Source organism: Mytilus galloprovincialis, chromosome 2 (assembly GCF_965363235.1).
Source record: "Mytilus galloprovincialis chromosome 2, xbMytGall1.hap1.1, whole genome shotgun sequence".
Classification (NCBI taxonomy): domain Eukaryota; kingdom Metazoa; phylum Mollusca; class Bivalvia; order Mytilida; family Mytilidae; genus Mytilus; species Mytilus galloprovincialis.
In genome coordinates, this window is record NC_134839.1 from 27,486,985 (window position 1) to 27,503,423 (window position 16,439).

Below are 16,439 nucleotides of genomic sequence, written 5' to 3' on the forward strand. Positions count from 1 at the left end.
GCAGAAGGTGTCCATATGATATTTATATATAAGCTAGAGCTTATAATATTAACATCAATGCTGAGACACTTGATGGCAAAAATACGTTTCACTCAAAACTTATGGCTTTCTTTCAGAAGAAAACAGATATTTCAAACGCTATCATAAGTTCCGTTAAAGTTTAAATTGAATTGGATGGATCTTTGAAGTTTGATAGTTAAGATAACAAACATATGACATGCGTACCAATCGACAAGCTTAACAAACTTATTGACCCTTTTTCCAATGCTTATTCAGACTTCTTTATAAGGGAACAAACGATACTTTGGACAAGTCATGGATATTTATTCAACTTAATTTAAAACAAAACTTCATTCCAATAGCTATTTCTGCAGAAAAAAAACTGATAAAACGTTCCAAAATTCGGACCAGCTTTTACAAAAGGCTATCAGAATTCGCATTCATAATTGTAAACATGTTTCACCCGTATGCTTCAGTCATATACAACAAACATACCAACAGTATTTTTAATTATACTGCTATGAAATAATGTTAAGATATGTTCAGCAAAATGATGTGCAAACTTTATACCTGTAATTGCATGCTAATGCCTATTAAGAAATATTGTCTTTTGCAGACATTGTTGTAGTCCCACATTATATGAATATGATAATGTTGTGGGGTCGTCTTTCTTTTATAGCAACAGTAAGAACATTTTTAATTTCAGCTGGGTTAGATGATATATGTGTTGACTTTGGAGTTTATGCTCTATACTCAATATTTAAATTCTTATTTGCGAACAGTTTAATCGTTGTGACCAAGAATTAAGACTGTCATGTGATGCTCCAATGGCTCGTTTTTTTAAAGCATTTTTAAATTGACAATCTTGCGATAGTCAAGGAACGGCGGCCCTACTTTTGGTTCTCTGACTTTTGGTCCTCTGACAGAGAACCAAAAGTAGAGCCGCCGTTCCGTGACTATCGCAGTTTATGTTTAGTTGTCTCATTCAAAAGCACTAAAGGCATAAACGATTTTTTTACTGCTTTTATGGATGTCATATTTGCTTGAAGAACTGAGTTCACATACCGATTTTCTTCAAAAGTCATATATCATCATATTTCCTTCAAGACATTTGTTTATATGCAAATGCAGAGCTTGAAATACAAAGTGTGTATTCCACACACAGAGTTCGCCTTGTTAAAGTATTTGATCGTATTGAGTTCCGAGGGATGTACTCACGAAGCAATGTCTGAAGGAGAGGGATGAAAGATACAAGAGAGACAGTCAAATTTATAGAAGAATACGATGTCTAAACAAATTATGTAAACTCATAAAGAAAAATATTGCGTATTTGTATATTACAGTAGAACTCTTGGATGGTGATTACATCTTTAACTATGTTTATGTTTTAATCCAAGGTTTTAATACAATGAGCAACCCGATTTTCTGAAAAAGTGCACTTTCGTTAAAGAACAGTGGCAACACTTCTTTCCATACAATATAAATATCTAAACAGAAAAGAGTATGTTTAAATGTACCTATCAGTACCCCATCTTAATCATTTTATTCAGTTACGAGGTGAAGTGTTTGCCGCTAGAAACCGATATATGTTTAACCAAAACAAAAAAGAAGGAAAAAAGAACAACCAGAAATATATTTTTATGCAAAGCTCTATTCTTTGTCCAGAACGGCTTCCATTTAGATAGTAAAAACATCGCAAACGTCTGAACCTAAAAGCGTAAAGTCTTTTTAAGAGTTTAAATTTTTTTTCTAGTTTGTTGTTGTTGTAATTTCAGTACCGTTCAATCAGTATGCGTACAGTCAATCTAGCACTGTAACTGTAGACAGTTTAGTATGTCTGAATTCTAAAATCAACAGATCTGAATTGACTCGAAGCTAACTGTCTAAACAAAACTGAATTACCGCAATGGATTAATCTGAATATTTACTGAAAGAATAACAATCCTTAATTGTTTTTTTTCAAAGTCATTTCAGATCTACTCAAATTACATTTAATTTTAATTGTAACAAGTGTGTCATATCAGTAAAATTACAATTTTATCCATTTCATAGTTTGTTAGTCTTTTGTAAAAGAGATAACAAGCAATTGTCAAAATGTTGATTCTCTTATTGATCTTTGACTTTGAATCAATTTCAAGATTAGAGCTCAGCAATTTCAAATTAAAATAATCTATGTCTCTTATACGTATAGTCCAGCCTTTATACTTATAAAACTGAATTCAATTATTTGAAGCGAGAAACATTCTTTAAAAAGTTATCAGAGAACAAATTTTTAGAACATGAAATTGTACCTTTATACATTGGATAAGTTCGAGTCACCTTTCTTTATTTAGCTGCAACAAGAATGGTAAAACCCTTTAAATTGAAAGTCAAGCATGTGCATACTGTTGCATAATTGGGAGGAATCCAGAGTGTTGATTTATTTTCTCAATCGGCTTTCAAAAGATTAACGTGCACTCCTGGGCTTTGACTATACTTTTTGTCCTATTTGGTTTATAGCGCTACATTTTTTTAATAAGCTTCCGATTTCCAATATTCTGACCTCGATCCTAAAAGACATTGATAATCAAAATGTCCATCTGGTGAAAAAAAATTGGGACAGTTTATCTTCCCTTCTTAAATTTTACGGACGCCATCACGAGTTGGTTGACCGTTATGAAGTAACCTTTACACAGTTGATTTCAGATGTGTTCTTTATGTCGTAACTACAATCCCCTTCCCTTTTCCCGATTATGACCTATATAATTAGACTATTTATCGGATTTGTAATAACATGAGAAACACGACGGGTGCCACATGTGAAGCAATATCTGCTTACCCTTTCATAACTATTAAATTTTCGGAGCACCTGAGATCTTCCCCTGTTTATAGTGGGATTCATGTTGCTCAGTATTTAGTATTTAATTTAATTTATTTTGTTTGATTTCTTAATATCTTATGATTGAGACGCAAACTCGGTATGCAAGAGATTAGTCCTAAGTAAAAAAAAAAAACAAAACCACGCACAATAAATAAATATATGAGCACAATTTATATTGGATGCTAATATATATGCTTCTCCTTCTTTTTTTTTTTTTTTTTTTTGAGAATACTGGTACATTAAGCAATGCAGGTCTATATCTGTGTTTTTGATGTTCATCATGTTCATATTTATTGGAATGGGTAAAACCTAAGAACGTTTATTTGTAAGTTAATTCCTGTTTCTGTATACCATATAAATGACACGGTTATCAGTTGTTGTAAGAAATCCAATGCTTTAAACATGTTTTAAATTCAACTTATAAGTACCCGGCCACGTCCACTTGTATGTTTGTCCATCTGATAAGTTAAGCCTTTTTCAACTGATTTTTATAGTTCGTTCTTATGTTTTACTGTTAAACCGCTGTCCCAGCTTAGGGGGAAGGTTGGGATCCCGCTAACATGTTTAACCTCGCCACATTATTTATGTAATTTTTTTTACATAAATAAGGCCGTTAGTTTTCTCGTTTGAATTTTTTTACATTGTCTTATCGGGGCCTATTATAGCTGACTATGCGGTATGGGCTTTGCTCATTGTTGAAGGCCGTACGGTGACCTATAGTTGTCAATGTCTGTGTCATTTTGGTCTTTTGTGGATAGTTGTCTCATTGGCAATCATACCACATCTTCTTTTTTTATATTATACTAATAGATTTCGATCATTTTATAAACGATAAAGCAATTTACATATCTAAATTCATAAAAAGGCACACTTAATACTTTACTTAACTTGCATCTTTTCAATTAAGCTGTTTATCGTTTCCCCTTAGCATACACTTAATTTCTTTTTAGTATAGTAATTCATGTTTTTTTTCAATTTCAAATTGGTATGACTTTTCAAGTAATAGTATCTTAGAAAATCGTATGTTCTCTCTTATTGATACAATTGTTATGTTTTGTTCTTTGGTTTTATTTTTTTAAAATCAGGAATGTAAGATGAAATAATCAATTAAGAAATAATTGATGCAAGCTATATTTTTAACATAGGTAGGCATTATATTCGTGATAACTTTTGCCCAAGCAATAGTGAGGACTTTAATAACATGAATATAATGCCTACCAATGTTAAAACTACAATAAAGTATAGCTTGCATCAATTATACCGATTCAGAATAGGACAATTAAGGTAATTTCTATGTCCAGTAAGTATAAGTGTTAAAGCGTTTGTGTAGGCTCTTCCATGATCCTCCCTTTTATGTTTGTAAAGAAGGAAACGGCTGGCACTGTGATTTTTCAGAGGGAGGAGTTTGAACAGCCAGCATGAGCGGTTGTCGTATCTAGGTCAAATATTGTCAATTTCGGAATGCCACAAGTTACTGTCATAATAAATGAATTCATCATGTGCACCATTTAAGAGTTTGAAGTGTTTTAAAGTTAAGGAAATATATTAAGTCCTTGTTTATTTGATAAGATTTATTATTCTGAAGTAGTCAATATACGCATGTGCAAACAAATGTTATTGGATTTAGGGCATGTGTTTGTTAACAAAGCGAAAAGCACGTCATATTAGAATTGATTATAACATTATTAATGAACGAATTGAAAAATACCATATTTTGTCTTGTAGTATAAAAACAATTTCCGTGACATCAATTTGTTGTTTTAGTTTCTGTTTTTACATCCAATAAACACAAACATTTCGTTCAATATAGCGTTTTGTATATACCATTTATATTTCTTCAAGCAACCTTTTACTTTTACAAAGTCTGATAATTTAGCACAAACTGTAGCTTCAAAAAGGTCCATACTTGCATACGGAATAAATTATACTTTTTTAAGTATCACAGAACTCTTATTGTTTTGATTAAGACCCCATTCACATATGGCGAAAAAGGAACAAACCACATGAGGCTTTTTGTCAATTTGTATAGAACCAAGCTTTGTGTGAATTTGAATACATAAATAAAGACAACAGAAGACTACCGCTGTTCAAAAGTCATAAATCAATAAATCAAACAAATCCGGGTAACAAATTTAAACCCAGAGAAAAATATCATAACGATAGTAATAGTGTATTATTTAGAACAGACTTTTAGTGGTGTGAATATCACCAAAACCTTTGAAATTTATTGATGGGAATAATTAGCATATTGTAAATAGTGTTAAGTTCAAATGTAACAGTATTGAAATGTCTTCATTTTTTAGTACAAATCCGGGTTACAAACTAAAATCTAGGAAGACACATAAACTATTGAGAAAACAACAAAACAACAAAACAACAGAACACTCAAGTGCAACAAAAAAATAGCAACGATACAACATACATAGAAACTAACTATAAGATAATAACTTCCATATTCCTGACACCCTCATAATACAGAAAGCACATATACGCTATTTTTCCAGGTTTCTCGGCTGATTATTTTTCATTTGTCTTGCATATAATTAAAATACATTAAGTAATGCCTTTTATACTTGGGTTTGCGTATCTACTGACAGATTTACCAATTTTATTTGAACATTTTATTTGCAATTATAGTTTTAAGTGTCTTACCAATGGATGGAGACCTAAGGATATTTGATATGTTGCACCATGTAAATGGAGATATCATCTTGACTTCTGAGGAAGACCAAAAGGAAAGGGAGTAAAAGTAGAGAGTTTGAGTATAAGTTTAATCTCTAAGACGTTCGCGGCCTATAACTGTGAAAAAAATATTTTATACAGCCCTTTGTTTTGACCATTGAACAAAAATATAGTGCATAGGAATTTTACATTCAAGGATATAAGTGTTTACGAAACTTCCTTATCAAAATCGCACAATTTTCGCCATAAAGGGTGTTTATATTGAAAATTGCATTATCTTTATTTACAGAAATGGAAGCTTTATATTCTTGGTCGTATGAACAATATTCTTTAAATGCTATAAATAAATGCGTTTTACTAAAGAACAAACACAATTTTAAAATAATATAAAAAAGAAGATATGGTATGATTGTCAATGAGACAACTCTCCACAAAAGACCAAAATGACACAGACATTAACAACTATAGGTCACCGTACGGCCTTCAACAATTAGCAAAGCCCATACCGCATAGTCAGCTATAAAAGGCCCCGATAAGACAATGTAAAACAATTCAAACGAGAAAACTAACGGCCTTATTTATGTAAAAAAAATGAACGAAAAACAAATATGTAACACATAAACAAACGACAACCACGGAATTACAAGCTCCTGACTTGGGACAGGCACATTCATAAATAATGTGGCGGGGTTAAACATGTTAGCGGGATCCCAACCCTCCCCCTAACCTGGGACAGTGGTATAACAGTACAACATAAGAACGAACTATAAAAATCAGTTGAAAAAGGCATAACTCATCAGATGGACAAAAATACAAGTGGACGTGGCCCGGTACTCATACATCCCGACACAAAAAGACACAATGAACAGATCTTAGAGTACTCGCCGTTATCTGACAGTTAGTTCAAAGCCACTAACAACTAATAAAAAAAATCATGCATCTAAGATTAAACTATCAATCCGTACACATCCAACATCCAATGGATTTAGTGTAAAGACGTCATAAACAGCCAGAGAAAAACATGAGGTTGTGCAATGCCAAGTTACAGGTATCGACAGATTGTAGATCCATGAATATGTATATGCATATAACATACTAGTAATGACTGCCTTGTATTATAACAGAGATCATTAACAAATTGTCCGCCTTTTACGTACTGTGAATTCATTTATTTTCGTGGGTACCAATTTACGTGGATAAAGGAAAACTTGTAAGTTCGTGGATATTTAATTTCGTTGTTTTGATTAGGCCTGCACACAGGCCTATAGAACATTTGTCATTCGTTTAACATTTAATTTCGTGGTTTACCTGTACCCATAAAATCCATGAAAATTGGTTTCCAACGAATAATAATGAATCCACAGTAACACATTTGTTATCCTCGATGATGTAATTTACCAAAAGGAATTACAAAAGACATAACTAATTTATTCAAAAGTAATTTCCGATCACCAATGCATATTCTATGTTACAACTTCTTTACTTTCTATGAATGCAAAAGCGTATATTTGATATTGAAACCTGCACAATATATGTAAAATTGACAAACGAGTGCTGAAATTGGAACTTTTGACCAGAACACATTTGCTAAAAAAACATCGATTTGTCAGGAATTATATAGATAAATATAACGAGGCGATAAAAGCTTCGAGTTTGTTGTTTTATTAGCCGATCATTTCATATTTTTCCTGATGTTTTTTTTTGGTATTCAAAACGGATAAAACTATCAAACAAATCTTCATAGTTCAGAAAAAAAAAAAAAAAAAAAACCAACAACGTAAGAATTCAAAGTTGGTTGATCGGTAGACAGTTTCTTCGAAAACAAATATTCCACCATTATGAAAATTTCAGAAAATATCTACGTACATCAGTACAAATACAATTAAAAACAACTTAACTATTAATGTTTTATGAATACAGAGCAGATAGTTATTTACAAAACAGTTGATCATGTCTTGAAAATAAAGCTATATGTGTTTTGTTTAAACATATTAATTTATAGTGGATTGGGTAAGAAGTAATTACAACTTCTCTAATTTTATGGGAATTCATCCCTTTCCGAACCCATTGTATATAAAATTTTAATCAACGTGTGGTTGCAGGTGATCTCAAAAGATCGTTGGATGATTTTAAAATAACATGAAATATATCTTACATTTATACGAGAAACTATATTTGAAATATAACTTTTTTTTGCTAACGGGATGAATAAAAAAATGCTATGACAGGTGTTAATGAAATTGACAACTTCGTGCAATGTGAAAGGCACTTAAAGGGCATTTTCGGTTAACAAAAAAAAGAAAATGAATTTTTTAATCATTAGAGAAACAGATTCTTACATAGTTAATCGTGGATTATCGGATTTATCCAATCTCGATAGTTATATTATTAGTTTAAAAGTCCTCGCCGAGACTCGGACTTTAAAAGTGACAATTTAATTATCTCGATTGGATAAATCCGATAATCCTCTCGTATAAATGTTAGAATCTATATTTATACATGTTACACTAAAATAACATCAAAATTTCAAATTCAAATTCAATTTAAATTTAAAAAAAAGAATTTCTCAGAAGTTCACGTGAAATTCATGTGAAAAAATCATGTGATATTCATACGAATCTCGATTAACATAAATTCACATGAAAATTTCATGTTTCAGGTGAACATATTTTGCTTTTGTATCCATGCTATATTTTCCCCTTGCTATTTTGCTGTTGCGAGTGGCTACTCTTTTTCTAAATCTACAAGGGTGTCTTTTTTGTACAACAGATATGGCTCTCTCTTAACACGTGTCAGCAATTATCGTCCACTTCCGACGGACTATCATCGTTTCTCAAGATCTTAATCGCAAAAGGTGTCAAGGGAGAGCTAAAATTCAGGCCCTGATGTTTTCTCCCTGGAACAGGGATCGACTCAGGAACATTTGTGTTTGTAGTACAATGGGCTAACCACTTCATCACGTGTATTGATTATAACAAAACGGTATAAATATTTTGGTCTACTTTAATTTACGAACACACAATTGTTTGTTTGGCTGTCATAGAAACTATATTTGAAACATGACTTATAACCAATTCTTAGAAACTGACACTCAGTTACACTGAAGTATCAATCATAAAGTACTGGTTTTCTTAACTTGACTTAAATAATCACGTTAAATACACTTATGTGCAGCATAGGTGACTTTATGGCACAAATAAAGACCGTTAATTTTTATTGTATTCAGTCTTGTGTTATCATGTTCTGTAAATTTTTGGAAATATGTAAAGATAGTTAAGTAGGTACATATGTTATTATCTGACTTGAAACTCTCTGGAATTCTTTAATTGAAAGGGGGCGCTGCTACAAGCACATGTTTGAATATCCAGCCTCTTTTCCAAATTGCTGCCGAAGGAGAAACAAGTACAGAAATTTGGTGACATTCAATTTCATATATATTTTTATATTTTTATCTAAGCATGCCTTTAAACACACTCATACTAGGTCATTCCATTTGCCATCGGCTTCACAACTACCTGAAACCAGGACACGATCATAGACACCATTTAGACTTTAATTTGATAAAAACTTCAAATGTGGAGTGGCATGGCGTAGGAGGAAGAACTATTCATAAAATGATGAAGTTCGACTTGGGCATAGTTAAACTTATTAAACCCGATTGTGTTGTTCTACTAGCTGGTGGTAACGATGTAGTAGAGGACACGTCGGTTGAGGAAGTGGCATATAAAATGATAAGTTTTTGTTCGATCCTGACAAATACGTATGGCGTGCGACGAGTAGTAATATGTGCCATCATGCCACGCTTTCCACGGGATAATTTCAGATTAATGAAAGATAGCGTCAGAGATAGAGAATACAAGAATATGTATTTCGAAAAAGCACAAAAAATAAATAACATTATAAAAATCGAGGTTGAAAAATCATCGAAATTTATCTTTTGGGATCATAACAAAAGATTTTCCTTCGACACCACACATAAAAATTCATGCAAAGATAAATTTAATTCCGATGGAGTACATCTGAATACAAAAGGTCAATACCATTTATACAAGTCAGTAAGAGGAGCAGTTATCTATGCCTGCAAAGAGATTAAATCAGAAAACGGAAATTAACACGTATCTGAACCGCATTTGAAAATTTTGTAATATTTTTTAAACTTCCGGTGGATACTCGCAACAGAATGACAATCGACATTATGATGCATAATCATGTTTCGAGTAGTACTTACCATATATAAATACACGTTAACACACAAATTTACATATCAAACCCACATATTACTGTTTTGATTGATATGAGATTACACAGCACATTATTACCAGTCTTGACTTTTATAACAATGACAGTAAAGTAGGTCATGCATAGTAAACAATAGAAAATTATATATATAATTTTTTTTTTACAGCAGAATGCTTTTTACATCTAACACAAACAATTTTAACTGGGGAGTATCTCCAGATTTTATTATTTAAACAGATTAACATGAATAATCAGGCTGAAATATAAAGAAAAACAAATAGACAAATTAAATTAAAAAAAATTATAGGCCTATTATAAATAAAAAATACTATATTGGAAGTATCGTATTAATTTTTCATTAGTATATTCTAGACAATGCCTCCCAAAAGACAAGCCTCGTTTGGAGTAGCAGGTGCCATTAAGAAAATGAAGACGGCTGCCCAGAGAAAGCAAAATTCAACTGTGAGGCCAAGTGGGCCTCCAAATCCTCCAAATAATCCAACAGTTATGTCCCCAGATGTCATGGAGGAGTTAACCAATCGTGTCACAGAAAGGGTAGCTAGCCGTATGGAAAGGAGAATGGAAGAAATTTTCGACAAGATAGCTTCAAAAAATAATGGCAATTCAGACGTTCAGGAGGCTGAAGTACAACATCACGTGGAAAATATGAACAGAAATATACAAGGTAATGGAGAGCAAAACAATGACAATAACATTGTAGTTGTCAGTCCAGAGGTTCTGGCTGTACAACCAACCGTTGACAAACAAATTATTGGGGGTCAATCAGCCTTTGTAAGTTGCTCCCTCAAACCTGGGGGAAACATACCAGATAAAATTAAACAACAAATCTGGGCGGGACAATACATCAACTTCCACGCCCTATTAGAAAATGATGAGACAAAATACAGACTACAACTGGTTCATGGGGCCGACAACTCTGAATTGTCCATTACTGAAGAACAGAACAAGAAAACATTAACTCTAAACCAATGGCTATCAGCCTGGAACAAATTCACGGCAATAATTTGCACTAAAAACCCTACATTAGGGTCTGTAATTCCCCACCACATGGAAATAATCCTGGAAATGTCACGAGAAGGGGGGAACTGGCAAATGTATGATATAGAATTTAGGAAATTAATAGAAAGAGGAGAAGCGCAATGGGGGTGTACACACCTAGAACTGTATATGAGAGCTAAACTACAAGGAAACCTGAAAACTGGGAATGACAATAACAAAAGTGGAAATACTCGCTGGCCAGTTGGAGTATGTTTTTCTTTTCATAAGGGTTTAGGGTGCAAGTTCAATGATAAATGCAAGTTTCAGCACAGATGTTTTAACTGTGGTTTTAACCACTCATTTTCAGCATGTAAAAAACCGGTTCAGCTACCCTACAAGTTCACACAAAACAGTAACAACATAAAAAAGATACAAGGTGGGAATAACCAGCCCTTTCGTGGTCCCTCCGTATCTAATAACAGAGACGACACCTCTTCCCCAAGGACAGACAAAACTGTCCCCACTAGAAAATGAGGTTAAATATAATTTTCATAGCAATACACCAGTCAAGGTTGATAGGCTTGGATATTGGTTAAAAGGATATAATATAAAAATGTACAATTATTTGGTTAACGGCTTTAAATTTGGATTCGATGTTGGATTCAGAGGTTCTGTTAATCATAATACAGTTGATAATTTATTATCAGCAAAGACAAAACCGGAGATTGTGAGACAAAAAATTCAAAATGAAATTAATGCGAATAGATTTGTTGGCCCTTTTGATGTAAAACCTTTTACAGAAATGCAATTATCCCCTTTGGGACTAGCAGAAAAGAAAATACCTGGGACATATAGAATGATCCACCACTTATCCTTCCCTGAAGGCTCATCAATCAATGACAATATACCACAAGACAATTGCAGTGTACAGTATGCTTCTATTCAGGATGCAATAGAACTGATTAAGACAGTAGGAAGAACAAGTTTTTGTGCAAAAACTGACATATCCAGTGCATTTAGAATTATAAACATAACAGAATCACAATACAAACTATTTGGCTTCATGTGGGAGGGGAAATACTATTACGATAAAAATCTACAAATGGGTTGTAGTTCTAGTTGTCAAATTTTTGAGAAATTTAGCTCAGCAATTGAATGGATTGCAAGGAAGAAATTACTGATTACACACATGGTGCATATTTTAGATGATTTCATGATAGTCGATAAAACCGAAGATGGGTGTAAGAAAAAATTAAATCGTTTTCTTGCAATTTGTAAAGATATGGGTATACCAATTTCTAAGGAAAAAACATTCCAGCCATCCCAAGACATGAGTTTTGTTGGTTACGAAAAAGACACTCAGTTGATGGAAGTAAGACTTCCCATTGATAAGCTCGATAAATGCAACAATATTATAACTGTGGTGTTACAAAAGGAAAAAATTACATTGAGGGAACTTCAATCTATCATTGGTACACTCAACTTTGCTTGTGCAGTTGTCATCCCAGGAAGGGCATTCCTCAGAAGACTTATAGACTTAACAATAGGGGTTAAAAAATCCTTCCATAGAATACGAATGACAAAATCGGTTCAGCAAGATCTAAATACATGGCAAAATTTTTTAAGGAATTTTAACGGGAAGTCATTGATTTTATCAGATCGTTGGTTAACATCTGATCAACTACATTTGTTTACAGATGCCTCCGGTACATTAGGTTATGGTGCTTTGTTTGGTGCACAGTGGTTCTTAGGCAAATGGGACACAAAATGGCAAAAGCAAAATATTGCCTTTTTAGAACTATATCCAATAGTCTTGGCAGTAGAAATATGGGGACACCAAATTAAAAACCAATGCATATATTTTCATACAGACAATATAGCTTTATTGTCTGTAATCAATAAACAAACATCTAAAGATGCTTTAATCATGTTTCTCATAAGGAGACTAGTTCTACACTGCTTAAGAAACAATGTGAACTTTAAGGCAAAACACATATATGGTTCAAAAAATGTATTGGCAGATGCACTTTCTCGTCAACAGGTACAGAAATTTCATCGGTTAGCACCATGGGCAGACACTGTTCCCAAATCAGTTCCAAATCTACCAGATTTGCCAAGCTACAGGAACCCTTGAATCAAATTTTTAACAACATTTTATTCGACTCCTCACAAAAAACTTATGGAAGAGCATTTATACACTATAAGAGTTTTGCTGAAGAATATGGCATTAAATTTCAGTTACCACTTACTAGTGCAGATCTCATACTATTTATAGCCCATTTGAAATCCAAAGAACTTGCTGCAAGTTCTATCTCAACATACATCTCAGCTATTGGTTTTACACACAAAATTAATAATTGGCCTGATCCAACGGATTCATTCATTATGGATAAGGTACTGAAATCAGTGCACAGGGGAAGAAATCAAGATATGAGACTTCCAATCACTAGTACGATTTTGAATCAATTAGTAGATGCATTGAAACAGACAAATACTTAATAAGTATGATCAACTGCTATTCAAAGCAATGTTCACCCTAGCATACCATGCTCTTTTAAGAATCGGTGAGATGACAGTCAACAACAAAAATTACAATCACGTTATTAGTGTAAGTCAAGCTGTTGTCTTACACAAGAAAGCAGTCATCACTTTCATGGACTTCAAACATTCAAATGGAAAACAATTCCACTTAGAAATAGCTAAGAATAAAAATGACAATATTTGTGCAGTAACAGCACTTACAAACTACTTAACTTTGAGAAATAATACAACAGGTCCATTATTTCTCAACTCCAGTGGAGAAGCTGTTTCTAGACAATTATTTCAACATGCTTTGAATGATGCTTTAAACTTTTGTGGGCTCAGCAGAGCATATTACAAACCTCATAGTTTCAGGATAGGCTTTGCTACCGACGCAAGTGCAAAAGGATTGTCCACAGAAACCATTAGAACTTTAGGTAGGTGGAAATCCGATGCATTCAAATTGTATATTAGACAATCAGGTCAAATTTCTAACCTTTAGTCATTTTATCTGTACCACAACTGATCATGTAATGACATATTTTAGAGAATGAATTACTGCGTTTATTATTTTATATTTTGTACAGGGCTTGTGGGTCACAGCTCATTACATATCGCATAAAGAATAACAGTTCATGTTATATGGAAACAGTGGACAAACGGGAAAGGTGAATTATGACGCTCATACAAGCTGACACAAGGACAACCTAAAACCAGGAATCCATCTGTTTACTGAGAGGCTGTTGACAGAACACAGCTTGCCAGAAAAGTTATATTAAAATCTCCCATTGCATTTATATATATGAGACAGTAAACTTATAACTATATATTAAGAAATACAGTTATTTGTGATGTTATTGTAGTATAATTTGATTGTTGTGTCTCTTTAGTAAATATATATTGTATCAAGTAGATGCATTGTTAGGACACAATGTTGGTAAATTGTGATTTGGTAAAATTTTAGATTGTATCGAGTAGATGCATCGTTAGGACACAGTGTCTGTAAATTGTGTCTTTTTTAGGATAATTAAATCGTATCAAGTAGATACATCGTTAGGACACAATATATGTAAATTGTGTCTTTTTAGGATAATTATTTTGTATCGAGTAGATACATTGTTAGGACACAGTGTCTGTAAATTGTGTCTCTTTAGTAAAATTCAGTTTGTATCAAGTAGATACATTGATAGGACACAGTGTCTGTAAATTGTGTCTTTTTAGTAAATTTAGTTTGTATCAAGTAGATACATTGTTAGGACACAATGTCTGTAAATTGTGTCTTTTTAGTATAATTTAGTTGTATCAAGTAGATACATTGTTATGACACAGTGTCTGTAAATTGTGTCTTTTTAGTTTATTTTTTGAATTGTATCAGTAGATGCATTGTTAGGACACAATGTCTGTAAATTGTGTCTTTTAATAGGATAGGGCATTCGTGTGATTCTATGCCTGTATATAGAGTAGTAAGTTTTATCTTTTGCATATGTAGGATGATAGATGATGCAGGTTTGCTTTAGGGCAGCGTATTCAGCTCAATAAGAGCTTCATACGTCATGGCGGTATCTGCTCCTAAAAGTTGAGATGTTACACTATTATTAACAAATTTATAGTCAAGGGGAGATAACTCTAAATTAATTAACTTTTCAAAAAATTCAATTTAAATAATTCATGACATTTGTCTTTTTATTATGACATAATATGCTCATTGGTTCAGACTGTAATGAAAGTATTGTATATTAAATTCATAATTGGTACTTATGATTGTAGTGTATGCAAATTTTATACATGTATCTTTTGATATGATTGATTTGAAATATAAACCGTCACATCTGTGGCATGCATCATCATAATATGTGTTAGTTGTTATTTTGACTTTAGCGGACCATAAATACACTTATGTGCAGCATAGGTGACTTTATGGCACAAATAAAGACCGTTAATTTTTATTGTATTCAGTCTTGTGTTATCATGTTCTGTAAATTTTTGGAAATATGTAAAAATAGTTAAGTAGGTACATATTTTATTATCTGACTTGAAACTCTCTGGAATTCTTTAATTGAAAGGGTGCGCTGCTACAAGCACATGTTTGAATATCCAGCCTCTTTTCCAAATTGCTGCCGAAGGAGAAACAAGTACAGAAATTTGGTGACATTCAATTTCATATATATTTTTATCCCCTCCCCCTTCCCCTTCTTCCACCTTGTAAAGAGGATTGTCAATGGTTGAATCGAATGAGGACATTAAGAGGGGTATCTGCTCCCAAAAGTTGAGATGTAACACTATTATTAACAAATTTATAGTCAAGGGGAGATAACTCTAAATTAATTAACTTTTCAAAAAATTCAATTTAAATAATTCATGACATTTGTCTTTTTATTATGACATAATATGCTCATTGGTTCAGACTGTAATGAAAGTATTGTATATTAAATTCATAATTGGTACTTATAATTGTAGTGTATGCAAATTTTATACATGTATCTTTTGATATGATTGATTTGAAATATAAACCGTCACATCTGTGGCCTGAATCATCATAATATGTGTTAGTTGTTATTTTGACTTTAGCGGACCATAAATAATGTTTTTTTAATTACTTCATTTTTTTTACATTCATATGTATTGACATACGTTCAGTTTGTGTCTAGCTTACGAGTATGTTTTCCACGCCAGGATAAAGATACCATTCATTTATATTATTTGCACTCAAAGGCTTATTTAGTCAGATGGTCAACTAAATATACAAAATCGATTGAATATTTTCTTACCAAGAAGAAGTGCGAAGAGATTATTTACATCCATTCTAGTACGCAATATGCCCATGAATGACCCGAATTCTGATCAAGGTTTGGTTCAAATGGCAATACAATTCTTATCAACTTATAGGTAGGTATAGTTAAATCAAGTTTTAACTTACATATCTAAAAGTAGACTATGTTAACATTAGATATGACATTTGAAATAAAATCGAGCATATAAATTCGATAATTTACAGACATTAATCACGTTTTAAAGACACGATTAATCATGAATGCATTGCAAGAGACACTTCCCCTTCCCTTTCAAAAAATATTGTACCGCTCTTTTTAAGTGACCAGTCAGGGTTATAGTACCTTGATTTGTACTTTCTTAATATATT

General features: G+C 32.6%; 1 protein-coding gene and 1 long non-coding RNA gene across 3 annotated transcripts in view; one reads left to right on the forward strand and one right to left on the reverse strand.

The window, feature by feature from the left end:
- LOC143063286 (uncharacterized) overlaps positions 1–16,196 on the reverse strand; it is an 85,926-nt gene extending 69,730 nt beyond the window's left edge. The window contains exon 1 of the mRNA XM_076235341.1: positions 16,069–16,196. Within this exon, the coding sequence (XP_076091456.1) occupies positions 16,069–16,123 (55 nt within the window). The 5' untranslated portion in view covers positions 16,124–16,196. The remainder of the gene's footprint in view (positions 1–16,068) is intronic.
- On the forward strand, positions 8,704–15,251 carry LOC143063283 (uncharacterized). 2 transcript variants are annotated; one of them, XR_012974985.1, is made up of 2 exons: positions 8,704–9,892; positions 10,144–15,251. It is a non-coding gene; the product is annotated as an uncharacterized LOC143063283 (long non-coding RNA). The 2 variants fall into 2 exon arrangements; XR_012974986.1 differs by having other exon boundaries at positions 10,154–15,251.
- Positions 16,197–16,439: the final 243 nt, after the last annotated feature.